At 35.0% G+C, this 21207-nt stretch overlaps 1 protein-coding gene across 10 annotated transcripts in view; it reads left to right on the top strand.

The window, feature by feature from the left end:
- COL24A1 (collagen type XXIV alpha 1 chain) overlaps positions 1-21207 on the top strand; it is a 308048-nt gene that overhangs the window by 162375 nt on the left and 124466 nt on the right. For all 10 annotated transcript variants that reach the window (XM_081056177.1, XM_081056184.1, XM_081056178.1 and 7 more), the window contains 4 exons: positions 11313-11366; positions 13600-13653; positions 14626-14679; positions 16060-16113. In XM_081056177.1, coding sequence (XP_080912303.1) covers positions 11313-11366; positions 13600-13653; positions 14626-14679; positions 16060-16113 — 216 coding nt within the window. The remainder of the gene's footprint in view (positions 1-11312; positions 11367-13599; positions 13654-14625; positions 14680-16059; positions 16114-21207) is intronic.

Here is a 21207-nt window from a genome sequence, read left to right on the forward strand (position 1 = left end):
TGGTTTTCTTTGGGAGCTAGTAACATAGACAGCACCTGCCTAGCGCATACCAAAATTCCTGTCTCCCAAAAGGAAAGCAGGTGTTGAGCATAAACCATATTGTTTGTACAGTTTAGGTGCTCTGCTACGAAGCACTCTTGTCGGTCCCAGATATGGTGGGGACCCTCCTAAAATCCAAATTCCCAGAAGCCAGCCAAGAGTCATTGTAAGGATAGTAATCCTTATAAGCAGGCCACTGTAAGGACAGCAATCTCAGGCCTTCTGTGTTAACTGTTTTCTGCACAGATGTGCAGATGCAATATTCACAAGAGGCAGTATTTGGGGAACATATAATATCTTCCAAGTATACAATGGTTTAGCAAATAAATAAATCATGAAAAAGTTTATTAATATCCATCTAAGGAGCATTTCAGAGACTTAAACATGTAAATCGTCACTCAAACTGCCTATAGGAAATCTGAGAGTGGGTCCATTCATCTTAGTCTTTAAATTCAGAACCACCCAAACTTGGAGCTGCTCTTTGCCCTCCCTCTCTCCAAGGTCTAGCTTAGTATATATCTGGTTGCCCCAAAATGATACCAACTGATGTGACATCTATGGCCGTGGTTAGCACATCCGTTGGTGATGGTCTTGAGGTCCCAATTATTCAAGGATGAGAACATTTCTTTTTTCTATATGTATTGCAGGATTCCAGTAGAAGAGAAGGGTCATAAAATATCACACTCAAAGTTTTTGCTTAGAAATTCCCAGTGGGCTTGTGTCTTGAATAATAACAAGGTGTAAGCCTATGTGGCTAGACTTGGTACCCCAGGTAGCTGAGAAATAGTTGAGTTACACTCTTTTTTGATTTCACATTGGATAAGTAAATGCATTCTAGAATTCAGCATACATTGGTAGAGCTCTCCCATTATTATTCACTTCCTAAGTAAGGAGTGAGAATATTTATATCCTTATAAATTGATCATTTATAAATTGTTCTTGGCAATGTTGACATATAGTTGATTGTCACTGTGACATTGTTAAGGACTCCAAAGTTCTGCTGGTGCTCTGGCATGGAAGCGTCTTGCTGCTATATAAAGAGAATCTTGCTGTATTTGTACAGGCCTGCCCTATTTCTGCATTCCCTGAGTTAAGTAATGGGAAGGTAATGTGCCCAGCAGGATGGTATGCAGAGCACTTCGCTAACCTCCTGCGAGAAAGTCAGCATTTTGAGGAACCTGAGAACTCACATGGACTTGTGTGAAATTGTTCCTCCTTCTTCGTGAGGGCCTCGTTAAGCTTCAGCATTTTCAGCACAATGTTGTCACGATTTCAGCGCAATGTTAATTGTAACATGCACAGCACAGTGTATGTTCAAGCACGGGTTCTCTACTCACAGAGAGTTTTCTACGTGTAAGGTACTAGTGAGACAACTAACTTATCTAGTATATTCTACACTGTAGCGAAACCGAAACCAAAGGTTTCTAAGAGTCAATACTAGAGAATTCGTAAGCAACATCATACACAGTCTGGAAGGCACAGGCAGAAACCAAGAATAGGCCAATCGCTTAGTGAGGCCAAAACGATATAGGATAGATACTCAGAACTAGCAGGAATAAATAATACGAGAGGAGATTGCAATGCAAAAAAGAAATAAGAAATGTGACCCAGTATGATTTCATTCTGGCAAATAATATCTTCGCCTTTCAGGAGAGCATATCTTAAAAATGCTCTCCTACACTTGAGCCCTAAAAATGTCCTATGTGTCAATCAAGTGCTCCTGCAAAGAACCATAGTTCAAACAGTTGGCAGAGAAGTTCAGAAACATTTGTCATTGCCTAAAGAATGAGGAAAGACAGACTTTTGAGGACACCCTTCTGCCTCTCTGATCTTTTTCTTCCTTAATTTTTCATAACTTAAACCAGACATGTAAAAATATTCACATTTCTATGTGAACTTCCATGATTTCAATAGTTTAATTAAGGATCCAGCAACCACTTTGTCCTATGCGTTCATTCTACAGATATTTACTGGGCTCCCGCTATGTGCCAAGTAACATGCTAGACAATGAGATGTAAAAATGGGATTAAAGAAAACAATAAAGGAAGATCTAAGAGGTCACAACTTCGGCCTTTTGTAGTCAATGACCTTGATGTTGTCGGTGATTAGTTTCTTTAATTATATGAGTATCCAGAACCTAGATACACCCTCCTCATTGTGAAATAAAAGTATTCCAGTTTTTTAGGAAATTTACATCTTTCTCACCTATTGAAAAGATTTTAAATACCCTGAAATACTTGAGTGCTTTGCATCTTCCTTATCGTTAAATTATAGAACTTTAGAACTGGAAATTATGAGAGGGATCATCTGGTTCATCCTTCTTGCTTTTTGGAACTGGGAAAAGGAGACCTACACTGGTTTCATGACTTCCTTCAGAATTGAAGATCTAAACTGGAACTTAATTCTGTAGACTAGTCATCCACCAACACCATGTCGTTACTCTCTTCATTTTTAGGTACACAAATTTGGATGGAAGAAGGCGTTGTTAGTAGGCATCAGACAATAGATTTTCTGATTCGAATTTTGTCTTTAGACAGAGTCCACAAAAAACTTAATACCTGTGAGGGCTGCATGAAAGAAATACAGAGCTAATATAATGCTTTTTATGTAAAAAAAAAAAAAGATGTGCTGTGATTATAAGCACATACTCTTCTCTATGAGTAGCCCTGCTAGTTATTAGCCTTTTAAGAAGAGCTTGCACGTCACATGTTTTGCAACACAAGTGTCATAGCAGGAGAATTCCTCTTATTTCTCATCCAACTTACTTTTTTTAAAAAACGAATAACTTCGAAGTTCAACCAAGATAGGTGATAGCCCTGTACTGATATTCATTTTACCACCTTTGATTTATTGCCAAGAAACTCATTCAAAAGAACAGAATATGTGAACGATGTTGCCAGACAATTTACTGTGGGGAGAACAGACCAGTTGCCTTTCTATTCTCAAGCTTCCCATAACATAAGTGTGAGTAAAAGCATCTGTTGAATAGACATTCCAAGCATATTCTTTTAATCACTGCCAGGTCTTCCTGAGGCAAAACTTTATTCTGAACTTTTATTTTATGACTACCTGTGTGATCCAAGGAAATGAGAGTCATGTAGTTGTTAGGGAAATGTCAGGGGCAGAAATCCCTATTTAGATACTGAACAGACCATTCAATTATATCTTTTAGGAAACCTATATATTCAAATGTCAAGACTCTGAAGTGGAGGACCTGTGGTGCCAAAATATACTATTGTCCAATCTGGAACCTCTAAAATAATGAAGTGTTTGTCTATATTCTAAATTTAACTGCCTGTATAAAATATGCCATGTTATTTTTTTAATGCCTGGCATGTCTTATATTCCCAAAAAATGTTTGTAGACTGAATGAATAAATTTATTTTATGGCATTTCTATACTTTTTAAAGTGTTAATGAATGCAAGCTTTATACATAATTTACTTTAGTCACCAGTATTTATAGATAGTTTATCTTCAATTTTCAGACACTTTAAATTAGTAAAGATAATTAGGCACAGCCTTAGTTTCAGACTCTGCTCTAGTAAATTTGATACTGCTCTAGTAAATTTAGATAATGCTATAGTAAATTTGTCTACATACAACATTAGCTTACCTCACTTAATGAAAGAGAAGCAGAATAAAGAACTTTTTTGTAAAATAAGTCATATATTCCAGAAAACCAATTATAATAAGCTATAATTTTTCCTGCCAAAATGTCCCCAGTCTTTGGTAAGCTCCAGTAACTTTCATTCCCAGCCTATCCAGAAAAGATTTATCACTCAGTACAAAGGGAAAAGGATGAATATCTCACTCCAGATGCCATCTCAGAGTGTCTCCCTGATGTTGGATTTTGGATACATCCCAAATGCTATTCTCTTGTACTTTGGACTTAGGAGCCAATCTCCAGAGACCACATATATATGCAAAGAACAATTTCTTCCCTTTTAGAAAACAGGATAAAACATTCTATTTATACTAAGGATGATAACAGTTGTTACCCTGATATTAAAATTAGGTTTAGGGCGTATACCTTAGTAGCCACACTAGTATGGCAGTTATATCTTGTGTTCATCAAACATAAAAGAACATTGAATAACGGTAAAAAATTCCCTATGTTTCTCCAGAACCTCAGGCTTTGGTTAAAAAGGGAATCTTCCTTTGTTTTTCAATTCAGACATACTCTATCTTAGTGATTTCCAATCTTTTCAAGAATGAAGATAGTTTTTACAGACCAACAAGGGGTAGTTGTGTTTTCACGAGTATTTAGAATACTCTCAGAACCTTTATATGTAATTCCACAGCCCTCAGTGGTCTGAGTCCCAGAGTTAGGGAAAAACTACACAGCACAATCTCGATTTTCCAGAAGAAGACTGCTGAGGTGGCATTTTGCGACAGAGTATTTATTAGGAAGCAGCACTCGTGGAAAGAGGAAGAGGAAGCAGGATTGGGTAGAGGGAGAAGTCAAACTGACACAGACCCCACTAAGTCTCAACCATCCCTATAGGGAGCTCTGAATCCTTTATATCCCATCAGGCTGAACTGAGTGCCCGGGGCTTTTGTACTTTAACTCAAGTAGTCATGGCATATGGGCCAACCTGGGAAGAGTGCCTTTGGTCAAGAAGGCCCTCTGAAACTTGGAAGTTGAAGCTATGACAGCTTGGACAATAACTTCTTCCTTGAAGGAGGACCTGGGTGACCACCTTGGTGTTTATCAATGTGCTCTTTGTGTCACTTGGACCCACTTCTTCATAACCTTTTACGGAGATGCTCCTCTAAGATTCTGGTGGATTTTCCTAGCCCCCAACTGTGCAGTTAGTTATAGGCCCATAAATGGCATCAGTCTTCCGCCTCTTCCTGGCGATCACAGTGAATTAACTGTGACTCCTTTCTTCCTGCCTGTGGTGCCTGGATACAGGGAACTGGAAGTGCTCGGGGCAGCCTTAGGACTCTGACTGTATCACCTGGTGAAAATGTGTCCTCTTTAGGGACCACGGCCTACATTCTGCAGAGGTCCTATTTTGTGGGAATGTGACCTCCACAAAGACATTAAATAGGATTAATTCTGCATCTACCCCTTAGTTCCAAAACCAATGGATATTTTCTGTTCGAAACACAGTACTGTATAAATGTCTTTGATTCAGTGTATACACTTTTTTATCCTATAGAATGGTGCCCTATCCTCATTAAGCATCACCTTCTAGCTGGCACTTTAATGACACCATCGCAGCGCTCTGTCAGGTTGGAATCTTGTTGTCATGTGATCTAACTATTAGATTGCACAGACATATGCCCTCTTTCACACCCTATTTGCAGCAAAATGGGTTCCGTGGTCTGACACAATGATTATGGGATCCTGTATGGTAAACACTTTGTAAGCCCTCAGATATTGCTGCTAATTGAGGCGTGAGTGTAGTAAAACAACCCATTCCCAGAGTATATGCTGTATCTGTTAGAATAAATCTTTAGCCCTTCCAGAGTGAACTTGCCCACAAGTGACTAGTTGGTCTTCTGGAAGAATGGCATCATATCACAGGCTTAATGTTATTTTCTGTTGTTGGCAGTTTCGATATTCAGTGGCAACATAGTTAATTTAGGCTTGTTGAATGGGAACCCATTATGTCAGACCCATGCATACCTTCCATCTCTCCCACCATGTCCCTTCCATCCATATGCCCATCATCCAGCACTGAGGTGACTGATGAGCAACACTGTTGATGACAACTTTCTGAGTCATTCTGTCTCCTTCCAAGTACTCTCATTATTTACCATTTCTGGTAGACGTTAACATTTGAAACAAAGATCTTTGAACTTTAGGTCTAATATACCCATCCATATGCCTCTTTCTCAAACCCTGTTCCCAGTCTGATAATCTTCTCCCTTTCAGGTACCTAACCAACCAGTTGGGTCACTCACAAATGCCCATAAATCTGTATATATTCTAACCCCGAGTCACTTTTCCTTCCCATAAGATGGATAATCTAGAGCAGTGCCAGGAACTCCCACCATTACATAGACGTTCCCTTGCCACGCCTTCTAAGGCACTCCTGAGTGAGGCTATAGTCAGCTTCAGTTGGCACCTACATACTAAGTGACTTAGTTCAGGCTGCTATAATGAAATATCATAGATTGGGTGGTTTACACAACAAACATTTCTCATACTTTTGGAGGCAGGAAGTCCAAGACCAAGGCCCTAATAAATGCAGTGTCTGGGAAAGGCTCTCTTCCTGATTTGCAGATGGCTGCTTTCTCACTAACATAGTGGAGGGGAAAAAAAGGCTAGCTCTCTTTCTCTTCTGATAAGCACACTAATCCCATCATGGGTGCTCCACCATCATCACCTAATTACTTCTCAGAGGCCCCACGTCCAAATATCATCACATTAGGGCTTCTACATACGAATTTTGAGGGGACACACTTATTCGGTACATAGTACTAAGCCTACCCATCCATAGTACTAAGCCTGCCCATCCAAGTTTGGGCTTTTCTGCTTCTCTATCAGGTGATCATAGAGACCCCCGAGGAAGCCAAATCTATTAGCTGAAAAAGATATGTTGGTTGGGGAACAGCTGTTCATTCAGTTTGTCTATGCATCTGTGCTGCTTATGTTCCATCCCAGATGGCACTGGAACTGTTTGACCTTATGTCTGATACAACTCAGCTTGTGACAGATAGATTCATATGACTGTTTATTTGGTGTCCCATCGTTAAGTGTTCAGTCTCTAGTAGAGACTGGTAGCACACTGTAATTTGCTTTTCAAAACATATATAATTCTCTGCCACAGATGGCATGGCCTTGTACCAGAATCCTAGAAGACTGTGTTGTGTTCTTCCTATCGAGACTTGCCGTAAGACCTATATGGCTTCCTTTCTCACCATTGGTGACTCTAATACCATAGGGTCTGCTGGTTCATATGACCCAAGGGCAGAACTGTTTACTGCAGGAGTTTGTAAAATCCCTTGAGGTCCTTGTCGGGTGTTAAATCCTGTATCTTGGAAAAGTGCCCCAAATGTATACACTCTTACCTAATTGTATGTTATGTTTGTATTTTTTATATAATGTCATGGCTTCCTTGGAAGTACCTGTAGAATCAGGTCAAACGCCTACTCTTCCAGCTCCTACCAACACATATTAGCTAGATGTTTTATTCCTTTGTGGAATAGGCCCTTTCTCTTATATTAGGCTCAGCAAGTTCCCCAGTGGGATATGCTGTGACTTACTCCTGACTCTTGGCATAATGGCCAGAAGAGGAGGTATGGACAAACCCGAATTGGGAAAAATGTTTTCTTAGAGGGGAGTGTTCAAACAAAGGGAGAGCAATAGCATATAATAAGGAGGGATACTTCATTTCTTTAAGCACCTAGAGTTCAAAGACTTTGATGATTGAAAATCTTTAGGGACCTCTATCCAGATGCCTCCCATCACAAGTGTCCGGGCTCCACTTTTTTTTCCTCAACCAAGGTCCTGACCTTGACATAACAGACTTGCTTGGTTAAGACTTTAACCTTATATGGTCACTCTATTAAATCCTGACCTTTTGCTCAGTTTTCTCTGCTGTTGCACTGGAGAAGATGAGCCTAAACTACCCATAGGGAGTTCTGGAGCTTATATGGCCCATCAGGGTAGTTCCATATTAGGCAAAAGTGGCCAGGCCTCTGCACCCTCGCTGTAATAACATCCTTCTGAACAACCAATGGGCCAATGAAGAAATGAAAAGAGAAATCAAAAACTGCATTAAGACACATGAAAATGGAAATACAACATAACAAAACCTGTGTGATACAGCAAAAGGAGTTCTAAGGGAAGTTCATAGTAATATAGGCTTACCTCAAGAAACAAGAACTATCTCAAATAAACAATCTATCTTTACACATAGAGAAACTAGAAAAGGAAGAACAAACAAAGCCAAAAGTTAGTAGACAGAATGAAATAACAAAGGACAGAGAGGAAATAGAGACTAAAAAGACAATAGAAAATATCAATGAAACTAAGAAGTAGTTCTAAGAAAAGATAAATGTAATTGATAAACCTTTACCTAGACTCACTAAGAAAGAAACAAAAACAGAGCTAAAATACCTAACATCAGAAATTAAAGAGAAATTACAACTGATACTGATACCACAGAAATACAAAGAATCGTAAGAGATCATTAAACAATTATGGGCCAATAAATTGTGAAACCTAGAAGAAAATGGTTAAATCCCTAGAAACGTACAATCTTCCAAGATCAAGTCATGAAGAAATAGAAAATATGAATAAATTAATTATTAGTAAGGTGATTGAATCAGTAATCAAAAATCAAAAAGTCCAGCACCAGGTGGCTTCACTAGTCAATCATACCATTCAAAGATTAGATACCTATTTTTCTCAAACTCTTCCAGAAAATTGAAACAGAGAGAAAACTTCCAAACTTATTTTACAAAGCTATCATTATCCTGATACTAAAAACAGATAAGGACACAACAAGAAAAGAAAATTACAGACCAATATTCCTGATGAACAGAGAAGCAAAAATTCTCAACAAGGCATTAGCAAACCAAATTCAACATAACATTAAAAGGATCATACACCAAAACCAAGTGGGATGTATTCCAGGGATGCAAGGATGATTTAACATCTGTAAATCAATCGTTATACACCACATTAACAAAATAAAGAATAAAAATCATATGATCTTTCTAAGACATGAAGAAAAAGCATTTGACAAAACAGCATTCATTTATGATAAAAACTCTCAAAAAAGTGGGTATAGAGGGAATGGATATATTAGTCAGAGCAGTTAGACAAGAAAAAGAAATAAAAGCCATCCATATTAGAAAGAAAGAAGAAGTAGAACTGTCTCTATTTGTAGATGACACGGTTTTATAGATAAAAAATCCTAAAAAACAAAAAAACTGTTGGAACTAATAAACAAATTCAGTAAAGCTTCAGGGTATAAAATCAATATACAAAAATTGGTTGCATTTGTATACACTAACAATGAACTATCATAAAGAGAAATTTAAAAAATAATCCCATTTATAATTATATCAAAAATAATTTTAAAAAACTAAGAATGAATTTAACCAAGAAGGTGAAAGGTCCATACACTGAAAACTATAAAACATTGATGAAAAAAAACTGAAGACACAATAAATGGAGAGAACTTCGATGCTCATAGATTGGAAATATTATTGTTAAAATGTCCCCCAAGCAATCTACAAATTCAGTGCAATCCCTGTCAAAATTCTAATGGCATCTTTCACAGAAAAAGAATAAAGAATTCTAAAATTTGTATGGAACCACAAATGACTCTGAATAGTCAAAGCAATCTAGAAAAGAAGAACAACGGTAAACAACTACACTCCCTGATTTCAAACTTCACTACAAAGCTATACTAATCAAAACAGTATGGTGTTGGCATAAAAACAGAAACATAAACCAATGGAACAGGAGAGAGAGCTCAGAAATAAACCCACATAATTAATATATGATAAAGGAGGCAAGACTATACAATGAGGAAAGGACACCATCAAAAAATGGTAGTAGGAAAATTAAACAGTCACATGCAAAACAATGAAATTAGACAACTATCTTATATACGAAAAGAAATTCACAATGGATTAAAGACTTGAATGTATGACATGAAACCATAAAAATCCTAGAAGAACACATAGGTGGTACCTGCCTTAACATGTGTCTTGGAAATGATTTCTTGGATCTGACTCCAAAAGCAAAGGCAACAAAAACAAAAATACACAAGTTGGACTACATCAAACTAAAAAGCTTCTGCACTGCAAAGGAAGCCATCAACAAAATGAAAAAGCAGCCTACTGAGTGGGGAAAAATATTTACAAATCATATATCTGATAAGGGAGTAATATACAAAATATATAAAGAACTCATATAGCTTAATAGCAAAAAAAAAAAAAATCCAATAAAAAAAATGGGCAGATGATCTGAATAGACATTTTTCCAAAGAAGACGTACAGATGGCTAACAGGCACATAAAAAGATAGTCAACGTCACTAATCATCAGGGAAATTCAAATTAAAACCACAATAAAACATCACCTCATACATATTAGCATGGCTATTATCCAAAATAGAAGAAATAAAAAATGTTGGCGAGAATGTGGAAAAAAGGGAACCCTCATGTACTGTTGGTAGGAATGTAAATTGGTGCAACCATTATGGAAAAAAATATGGAGATTGCTCAAAAACTTAAAAATAGAACTACTATATGATTCAGCAATTCCGCGTCTGGGTATTTATTGAAAAAAAGCAAATAAACAAACAAACACTAATTCAATAAGTTGTATGCACCCCTAGGTTCACTGCAACATTATTTACAATAGCCAAGATTGAAGCAAGCATCCACTGGTGGATGAATGGATAAAGAAAGATGTGAGACACACACACACACACACACACACACACACACACACAGGAATATTATTCAGCCATAAAAAGAATGAAATCTTGCCATTTGCAACAACTTGGATGGACTTGAGAATATTAGGCTAAGTGAAATATGTCAGACAGAGAAAGACAAATATTGTATAATTTCACTTATGTATAGAATCTAAAAAAAACACAAACACAACAACAAACCAAAATCATAATCATAGATACAGAGAACAGATTGGTGGTTGCTAGAGAAAAGGGGGTTTCGGGGGGGAGATTGAGTGAAGAGGGTCAAGAAGTACAAACTTCCCGTTATAAAAGAAAGGTCATGAGTATGTTTTGTACAACATGGGATTGTAGTCTATAATATTGTATTGTATATTTGAAAGTAGCTAAGAGAGTAAATCTTAAAAGTTCTCATCACAAAAAATAATTTTGTAACTATATGGTGATGGATGGTAGCTAGACTTATTCTGGTGATCATTTTACAGTGTATACAAATATTGAGCCATTATGTTGTACACCTGAAACTAACATAATGGTGTATGTCAATTATGCTTCAATTAGAAAAAAGAAGTTATGAATACTGCAGTCTTTATAAGATCTACTGGATTGTAAATTCCACAAAGACAGTGACTGTGTTTGGATTTGGAACTCAGTGCCTCCCAACATGGGGCTGTAACATGTCAGACATTCACACATATTTGTTTATGGACTGAATAGATTAATTCTGATGTGAAGTAGTAGGCTGGACACATATCCTAGGAGGAATTTTTCTCTAAGGTAAAATTTAGGTTAGTTAGAATGATACATAATGATTACAGATGATTTCAAACCAGGATGCCAAATGCAATATATGTGTGTGTTTTCTGTTATTTTTTCCTAAAAGGGACCTGTTGGTTTACCTGGAGAAGTTGGGATGATTGGAAGCATTGGTGAAAAGGTAATTTGTGTCATGATTTTATTCAGTTGTGAGACTTCTAAACTATACTCAAAGGATAAGCATTTATATTATATTTTGTATTCATTAGAAATCACTCATAATTTCAAGCACATTACCTATACTAAGTCTCTTAAATATATTGAAATATAGCTAATGGTATATGAATTTCTAATTTTTAAATGGCAGAGTACTTTTTGGTTGTAATGATATGGTTAAAGAGAAGAAATGAAACTGGTGGTCTAGGTTTATGACGAGAAAATATTTAAATCTATTTTATGAGAGCAAACCTCCTAAAAGAAGCAGCTTTGAAAGAGGAGAATAAGGTATCATTTTACTAAATCCAAGGCTCAGTCACAATCTTTTTTTTCTCTAGTATGTAATGTAGTATGTAGTTATTCATGGGTATTTTGGCTATTGTGATGGCAATTGTAATTTGCTTAAAGATTACTTAGAAGTCATTACCTCGGGAGTGGCTTCTACATAATTGAGCTTCAAATTTAGGATAATTTTTTAAAATAAAAGTAACTATTTACTTGAAACCAACAAGGGCATTTTTTAATTTTAATTTTTGAATGGAATCTTATAATCAACTAGTAGGTAATAAACTACTGGATTTTTGACTGAAACATGACTTGGTGAATATAAATTATAAGCCTGATAGTCTAGTACAATTAGTACACAAGGCTACTTTTGTGAATAATTAAGTAGAACCAGGACTAGAAGTAAATTAAATAATATTCTAGTTATTTGAAAATTTTAATTTAAATCAAACTCGACATATCTGAAATTAAATTTAGCATTTTCCCACACTCAAACTGATCTCTTCCCAATTGTTTCATTTCTATTAGAGTGCCTTGCACCTACCAATATTTTTCCAATCTTCCAAAATAGAGTGAACCTATCTTAGAGTTTTCCTTTTCCTGCATCCTCTATGTTTAATCTTTTAGCAAGTCTTAGAGTTGTTTCTTCACAATTCATCTTTTCTACTAGTAAATCTAAAGCCATCTTCTCAGACATACTATTAGAAATTTATTTTAAATTTATCCTCTATCATATTTACCCTACCCTTCCCCATTCTATCCTCTAATCCATCCTACGTACTATAAGCAGAAGACTAACGTTGATGGTTCATGATGAAGCATTTTGAAAAACCTCCATTGGCTCCCTGTTCTTGACCCTGTGAACTCCTTTACTTTGTTGTCAAGGAACTACATAATTTGGGCTTAATGAGTTTATCCAACAAACTCTCTAATATTCTCCAATATAAACCTTTCTCACTCCTCTGTGTCATATATACTTGTTTCTATCTTGTTACTGTTTTCTCAGTTTAGAGAATCTTCTCCCCTTCACTCTATGTATATTCTAAGCGAAACTATAGGACTCAACTAAATCCCCATGTCCTCCATAAGTTTTCCCACATTTCTCAGGACTTCCCTAATTTCTTCCCTTCCTGAACTTAAAATAAGTACCACACAACTTAAAATTTTATTGTCCTGTAATTGATTTATCTTTGTTAATATCATGTCTCCAATTAAGGGTAGACTCTGAGTCAAATTTCTGTTTTATCTCACCTAACTCTCAGTACATTGTTGATTTTGTTATTAACAGTATAACAAATACAATATGAGCTAAGTTTAAACATTTTAAATAGTTTTATAAGTTTTTCATTCTGACTTAGTTATTTCTGTGTTAGGTCAAATCTTCTACACTAAGATTTTGACAATCCTGTGAATGTCAATGTGAATCATTTCAGTCCTTTTAATCTACTAGGGATTTGGAATTTGATTATGTTGATCCTCCAAAATTATTTCTGTGAATAAAATTTTGTTCAATGGTTATAAAGATTAGTTAATTTTTACAATATGCTTTGATACTTTTAACGTTTTCATATTTTATGCCACAAAATTGTAAGCATTTCCACTTATAAAACTTCAATGTACAGCGCATGCTTAACTTTAAATCCTGTTTAGTCATAATTTGTATTTCCTTTATTTTAATAAGACTTTTAGTATTTTATCCCTTGAAAAACGTCGTAAAAAGATTTTTATTGTATTAATAATAGTCTAGCAACTTTAGGGTAAGAATGCGAAATTTGTAAATTTTAAAATTATTGGTAATTAGAATAAAGTTGTCATATAAGTTATGATTCTGACTGACAATTTTTCTGTCTAGGCTTAGGTCAATCATGACTAATTAACATGCATCAGTTTCTCTTCTTTCTTTGCTTTAAAAGGGAGAACGTGGAAGTCCAGGTCCACTTGGTCCCCAGGGGGAAAAAGGTGCTATGGTAAGAGCTCAGAGATTTGAAAGATAAGTTTCCAAAGAACATAACAAATTTAAGGCATTCCAGAGGTGGAATTGCCTTGAATCAAATTTAAATAAGTGAAAATGCTATTTTTATAGTAAATTTCCTTTAGAATTTTCTTCCCCTTTAAACAATTTACCTTTTAGAATGCTGTATGGCATAAAAAGTTTGCAAGTCAGATGCCTTAGTGAGATGCTTCTACATATGATAGGAACTAGAATGAATAATTATTATCATTAGAAGATTCTGTTTTCAGAAAATATATTGTGATGAATCTGGTGGCACATAACACTGTCTATAAATTCATTTTACCTAAGTTATTCTTTAGTTTTGACTTCCGGAAAAGCAGTCTAGGGATTTTTGGCTTTTGGGGGAAGTGGGCATGGCCGCTTTTTGTAGGGGCATGTCTTTTGTTTGTTTGTTTGTTTGTTTTTAGCTATGCCCAGTTGTCAGCTAGGAAATTTAATATACCCACAGGCTAATCAATTCCAGGTATTATTACCTTCTAAAATGTTCCCAGAATCAGTGTTGATACCATAAAGGGCGATGTCCTTCTAATTTTCACAGGCTAGTTTATTTGTACTCATTCACATTCCTTCATTACAGAATTCCATGACCTTTGAAAATGATAGAGTTTCATAAACTCTATAACACAAACTACAGAAGATATGTGAATATTCTCTTCTTAATAGGTTATAATATGTGATTCTGGTTAGTAAGTTTCTTTTCTAGGCAAAGACTTTCTAATAAAAGGATACATAGCTTCTATATAATCACTTTTTTATTTCTATTGTCTATCTGTGGAACAGTTCTTGTGGCCTCTTGGATAAGAGAGAGAGATCTTATCAAATCATCATTTTATTATTATTTATAATATACTGGTTTTTCTTCAATAAAAATAATGAGGTCTAACGGAGAGTTTATATGTCTTTCATATTTTTATTCAAATTATAGGGATATCCAGGTCCTCCTGGGACTCCAGGCCCCATGGGTCCACTGGGATTACCTGTAAGTATAGAGAAGACTTTAAATCCTCTTCTAGAATGTCTGTTTAAATTTAAATCCATCACTTTGGTTATGCTATTTTTTTTTTAATGCAATGTAAGTAATGTGTAAACTGATGGAGGCTGCCTCTCTCTCGCATCAACATAAAACACTCCAGAATAAGTCATGGTATCTTGAACTTCCTCACCTCTGCTTGTTATATTATTTATGGCTCACTTCTAATAATACAACCAGTTTCAATTCTGCAGCCTAAAACAAGCAAACAAAAAAACATTTAAAATAACCACATATGAGAACATTCACAGGATCAGTAATCAATATTAGAAGTTAGATCAATTGGATAAACAAATCACCAGCATATGTTCCAACATAGTTTTCTTAGGAGTTTGAAAATATTTTCAACCGGATACAATTCATAGAGAACATACCTTTGTTAAAGAAAAATAGTTTTTTTAATACTCCATTTTTGTTTAGAGAAAAAAAAATGAAATCTTATCTCTTAAGGAATAAAGTTTGCTTATCAAAATTTGACAGTTATTGTGAACTTAAATATGAAAAAGATTAGCTTTCATAATCCCCTAAGCAGAACTATTCTTATCAGAAATGGTTTATGCTGTTTCGTGAAGGTTCTGTTTTGAATATAAGCTTGATTTTCAGTATATTGTTGACTTTAAAATTAGGAAGACTGATCTAGGGCACAGTTACCAGTCTTTTTACTCACATAAGATAATAAATCAAGGTCCTGTAAAGGTTCACAGTTTTTATCTACTTAATGTTATATAGGTAAATGTATTCTGTTTTTTAATTAAGTCTTTACTGAAGACTATAGGCATAAAAATAATTCATTGTAATTGACCTAATAAATAGCACCTTAATCTTCATTACGGCTATTTTTGGTGGCATATTAATTTGGAACATTTTGTAGCTTTTTTCATGGTAACAGAAAGAAATCTATTTTTATGTGATATGGTTATCATAAATGTCTAGAATAATGGGAAGGAAATCTTGCAGTGATAGCCATTGCTTCTTTGATGAGTCAGGCCGATTAGATTGGTCAGACTGGCTGAGTAGGTATCTCCCTCCACCATCACTCCATGTATGTTTCTCTAGAAAACTGCCTGGCTGGCAAATATTAAAAGCTTCCCATTCTTTGTTCACTGTGTAAACACCCAGAAATGAAACTTGTCCGAATAGTATGATACATCAAAAGCAGAATATTGAGAAAGGGAAATATGGTATATGTTTAATATTAAAGCATATTTTTTAAGGAAACTGATCAATTTTATATTAAGACTTCCTTCCCATTACATGTCATAAGAAAAGTTATAACTAATGTTCTGATAACATTCCTATAAATTCTATTTTTAAATTTTCAACATGTAGGGTCATGTGGGGGCAAGAGGACCACCTGGGAGTCAAGGTCCCAAAGGACAAAGAGTAAGTTATCTAATGAAGGAAGTACCTTAACCTCAAAAATTGACTTCATATAATGATAAGTGGTCAGCAAAAATAACTTCATATCTTCTGTATTGTGCTTAGATATTGTTGGATTTTGCCCTTGTTTTCTTTATATTAGATGAACTACCTACAGTATCTAAACTATGACATAATAATTTACATAATTTATTTTATTTTATTTTTTATGTTAGTTTCAGTTATACAAAACAACATAATGATTAGACATTTACACCCCTCATAAAGCGAGAACCCCACCAAGTCTACTACCCCCCTGACATCGTATATAATAGCTATCACAATACCATTGACTATATTCCCTATGCTGTATTCCATATCTCATGACTATATCTATATTATATGTATATAATATATACATATATTATATATATATATATTTAGTTATAGTTGGCATTCAATATGATTCTACTTCAGCTTCAGGTGTACAGCACAGTGGTCAGGCATCTACACAGTCTATGAAGTGATCATTTATTTTTTTAAAAATCATACACTTGTGTTTTATTTTTTTACAATTTTCACTAATTCATCAAGATTTCTTCTTTCTTATTCCCAATTTCCAGTTTCATTCTTTGGGGGGAAAACTATAAATGTGAAGACGTTTAAATAAATTATTTTTCTACTCACAAGAAACTCACATAGCAAAGAATAGTAACATGACAAAATAAGAGCAATGGGAAATGGAATGAAGATACACAGGATGGATAAGAGTTTATTAATTGTAGATCAGAGGTGATATAATCATCATTATATAAGAATGACTCATACAGAATTAAATGAAAAATCTTCCTCTCTGTCTTTTAAATGTTAGATCTTTTTTTTTCTTTAAAGAAATAAGAACCACAATTTATTGCATGCCTGTTACATGCTTGGCACTTTTACATATATTATCTTAATACTTAAAACCACACTTAGAAGGAGAGGCAGTATCTCAAATATTATAGATGAAGAAAACGGGGCTCAGAGTGTTCTAGTATATGGCCTATAGACACACAGAACAAAGGCACAACCAGAATTTGGACCTTAGTGTGTCTAGTTCCAAAGCCTATGCTTATTCGATACAACATGGAATATTAAGGCATATTTTTTCCTTAACTAATTTGAATATGTGGGTTTTAAGAATTCTCTTTTCCCCTTGACTTTATCTTGACTTTTACAGGTAGTAAATAAAATACTTAAAAATTCTAAGAATGTGGCCTCCAACTGACAAAGGTTAAAAGCAAAACAAAAATTGCCGTCTTCCTGTTGGCAAATCGGAGAAAAGTGTTACAAATATTCATTTTGAAATAACGGCTCTAATTTCATGTCCTGTGTTTTAGGTGAAGATTGAAGAAAGAGAGAAAATTTGTCTTTATTATTACTTCTTTTCTGAAAAATTGTGTTCCTTACTGGGTGATAGATTTAAAGTCTGTAAATAATCCTGATGGCCACATCTATTTTAGCCCAAATGAGATTTAAAAAAATAAAAATAAAAGTAACGGTAGATGAGCTATACTCAAACTGTCATTAGTAGTCTGTGTTCTGCCAGTGTTCAGTACTCGGTCAGATCAAATGTGTTTATTCAACCTTGTATTAGTCATAGTGGGAAAGTTCAACCAGTTTTGTGACATGTGAAAAAAGAAATACTCGTGCTTTTTAAGTAATTGAGATCTTATTGATTATCCAGGCAGAAGCCATGCACCCGAGCAAGGTCTGCTCCTGAATAACTTGTGCTTTCTCCCAAGTCAAATAGGATATTCATAAGGGCTGTGATTTTCTAACCTCCATGTGATCTCTGGGTAAATGATTACTCTTTCCTGATTTGCTGCTTTGTCCTCAATTCTCACCTCTTCACAGATCTATCTTCCTTTGGAGATCTTCCTTTGGAGATAGATCCTCCAAACACATTTTCCTGATTCTCTCTCAAAATGACTTCTCATGATTGTTTCAAGTTCAGCCAGTACTTTCTAAACAAGGAAACTTTGTTTAGAAATAAGGGCTTGGTTTAGAACAAAAGAACAAAAGTGCTGCTTTCTTTACCAGAAAACATTTCAGTCAATCAGTGACGATTGGGAATACAAAAAAAAAGAACCAACGACCAGAATATTTGAGAAAGAATATAGTATTAGGAACTTCCATTTTAGTTGTAATCTGATATCTTCCCATTTCTACTCTCTCATCAATTGTTTTTCACCATGTATATGATCTCAATATCCTAGATCAATCCTTCCCTATGTGTTTCACTTGCAAAAAATGAGAACATACATCCAGCCCACTGAGATAAATGAAAATGGTATCTGGCTGGGAGTTCCTGTGTCCCATCCCTTCCCTGAGACCCAAAAAGGTGAGGGCGGGTGAGGGGGGGGTCCATATTTCTAATATACCTATAACCCCTTTGCGGCCCTGGAGGCGAAGCTTGCCGTAGGCATTTACACTGAGACCACACAACTGTCATTATGGACTCATGCTTATACCTCCTGACTGTGCTGCCTGTGATTTATACTGTTAGCGAATGGCCATGTCTCATCATGAATGGTAGGACTGCTTCTTCCCCAAGGAGTCTGCCTGCCCATCTGCTTCTTCCCTGCCAATCCATCTGATTCTATCTAACATTTATTGATTTCCTACTTTGTCACACAGTCTTCTAGTATCATGGAAGACTCAAAGTTAATGATCCTTTAGAACTAGATCACATAATGACTTACCATCTAGTGGCTTTTGAAATGTCGTGCAATATTGGCACTTTTCCAGAGAATAGGGAAAACTTAGGCAAGCAATCATGCCTGTCCTCTCTGGAAACAACCAGAACAACTTAGTCTTATGAAAATTTTTCTAATTCACTTTTTGAAGATTGTGTAATCCTGTCTCATTTGGCTGAAAAAGATAACAGGATTGGCTGAAAACATTATTCTTATGATTTGAGATTCTTAGGTGGGAAACTTGGCCAAAATTTAAGTATTATTTTTCATTCTCTAAGCTTTGTTTCCACCTATGAAGTTTATCTGAGGAATAGTTATTTAAGTGAAGTAAAATAATTGAATATACCAAAGTCAATTATCATAATGTGTACATTCATATCCCTCATATAGAAAATACAGGCTAGCAGATTCTCTACTGCAATACCAGAAAGATAGTGGCTTCGTCTTTTAAGTCTCCAAAAATAAGTACCACTTTGGCTGTCATCCTTCATGTGCGCATGTAACTCCTTGGGGCCGTGTAACTGATCCCTTGGTGTCTCTCCCATACACACTTCTTGTCCAGCTGCCCTGACAGGAGAGAGAACACACAGAACAAAGTTAACCTCATCTCCTTTCTTGCCCATGGATCAGGCCTTTGATCACGAGACAACTTTAGATTTTGTGCCCTTTTTCTAGATGGGTTTTATAGAGGCATGTGAATGAGTAATTTTTTTTTATTCTGACTAGTCTAAGAATTACTTAAGAATTAAGAATTAAGTGAGGAGAAAAGATTGAAATAACTATATTAGAAATACATAATATTTTAAGATTTTCTATGCAAGATGTAGAACGGATAGGACTACAAAAATTCGAAACTCTGGTTCATTTCAAGGAAATGCATATCATATTGGGAAAGCAACCATCGTATTTGCATTTAGGTTCAATGTCAGTGACACCTGGAGCACTCCAGGTTTTAGACTTGCTTCTGTGATTTCTTCTCTTGAAAAACAATTTATAAAAAGAATAGAATAAAAAGATTTTTTCTATAAAATCTTAAAATATTAGTTTTTGTTTAAGGGAACATTTTGTTCCAGCTGTATCAATCAAGAGTCAGAAAAGACAGCTAGGCATAATTAGTTAGGCATCTGAGTGATTTAACATTCATGAGGGGTCAAGCAAAAACAGATATGGTTAAGAACAAATATAAATATACTGAATCTAAGTTAAACATTTGTGAATAAGGGCTAGTTCTTTTGTTCATAGATACTTTAGCTTATTAAAATTGACTACAACATTAATAAAATGGGTTTGGAATTTTCATAAAAGTATTCCTAAATAAACTAGTATGTAGTTGATGTTAATGTTTTAGTTAATCATAGTTCTTTTTCTTTTAATTGTAACATTTATATGAAGTACTGGTTCTGTCTTCTATCATGTAATGCATTTAGGATATGTTGAGTATTCAGGAACCTGGTAAACTCTTTAAGATCATTGTCTACAATTCAAGTACTTGTTACTTTACGAAACATGCTTAGTTTATGTAGCTGAGCTATCAAACTTTATTCCAACTTTTAAAAGCTGCTAATAAACACTCATTGTAGCCAACTTTAACTTCTAAAGGAGGATAGAAAAGAGATTAGATTTGTTATTTAGCCAGGATATATTCTCCAAGAGCTGTATAGATAATCAGATATTTTAAAGCAGACATTAGAAAAATAGCTTTATGCCAAATTAGGTGCCTATTACAATACTGTTTGTCTCACTCTCTTAGAGGTTGTCCTAAAGCTTATTTTGTCTCAGGAATCTACACTAACCCATGGATAATTTCTACAACCAGTATTGAAGTGAAACTTACACGTTGATAAAGCTAAGCTTTTAGTTAATTAACTCACCCTTAACAGAAGCTAAAGAGTGCTAAACTTTCCTAGACTTTTAACTAGGAACCTTAAGCTTTATTGCCTTTAATTAATGTAACTACTAATTGCTACACTTAGACCTTCCCTGTGTAGTCGTGGCTTAGTAAATGAAATAATATATGTGCGAGTATTTTTTAAGTATTTTTAATGAAACAACATTGTAAAACAAATGATTATCATTACTATATGTGCTGCTTAATTTTGGAGGGAGTTCCTTTCAATTATAATACCAATCAGCACTCTACTTGTAAATGTTTAACATTCGTGTTGTAAACCTCTTCCAAACTTCAGGTCCTCTATTTCAGCCTGAGTTCACTTGCTAACAGCATTAACCTTTATTTTTTTTTAACATTTGAAAAAGAAATTATAAATGTAATAAAACACAATTATTCAAAGATATCTAAGCATCATGTGAATCAGGCCACTCACTGAAATCTGCAGGCTTCAGTGTCTTCATCTTAAGTGGGTTTGGACTAATTCAGCCT

The sequence above is a fragment of the Rhinolophus hipposideros genome (assembly GCF_964194185.1).
Source record: "Rhinolophus hipposideros genome assembly, chromosome: 8".
In the NCBI taxonomy this organism is placed as follows: Eukaryota; Metazoa; Chordata; class Mammalia; order Chiroptera; family Rhinolophidae; genus Rhinolophus; species Rhinolophus hipposideros.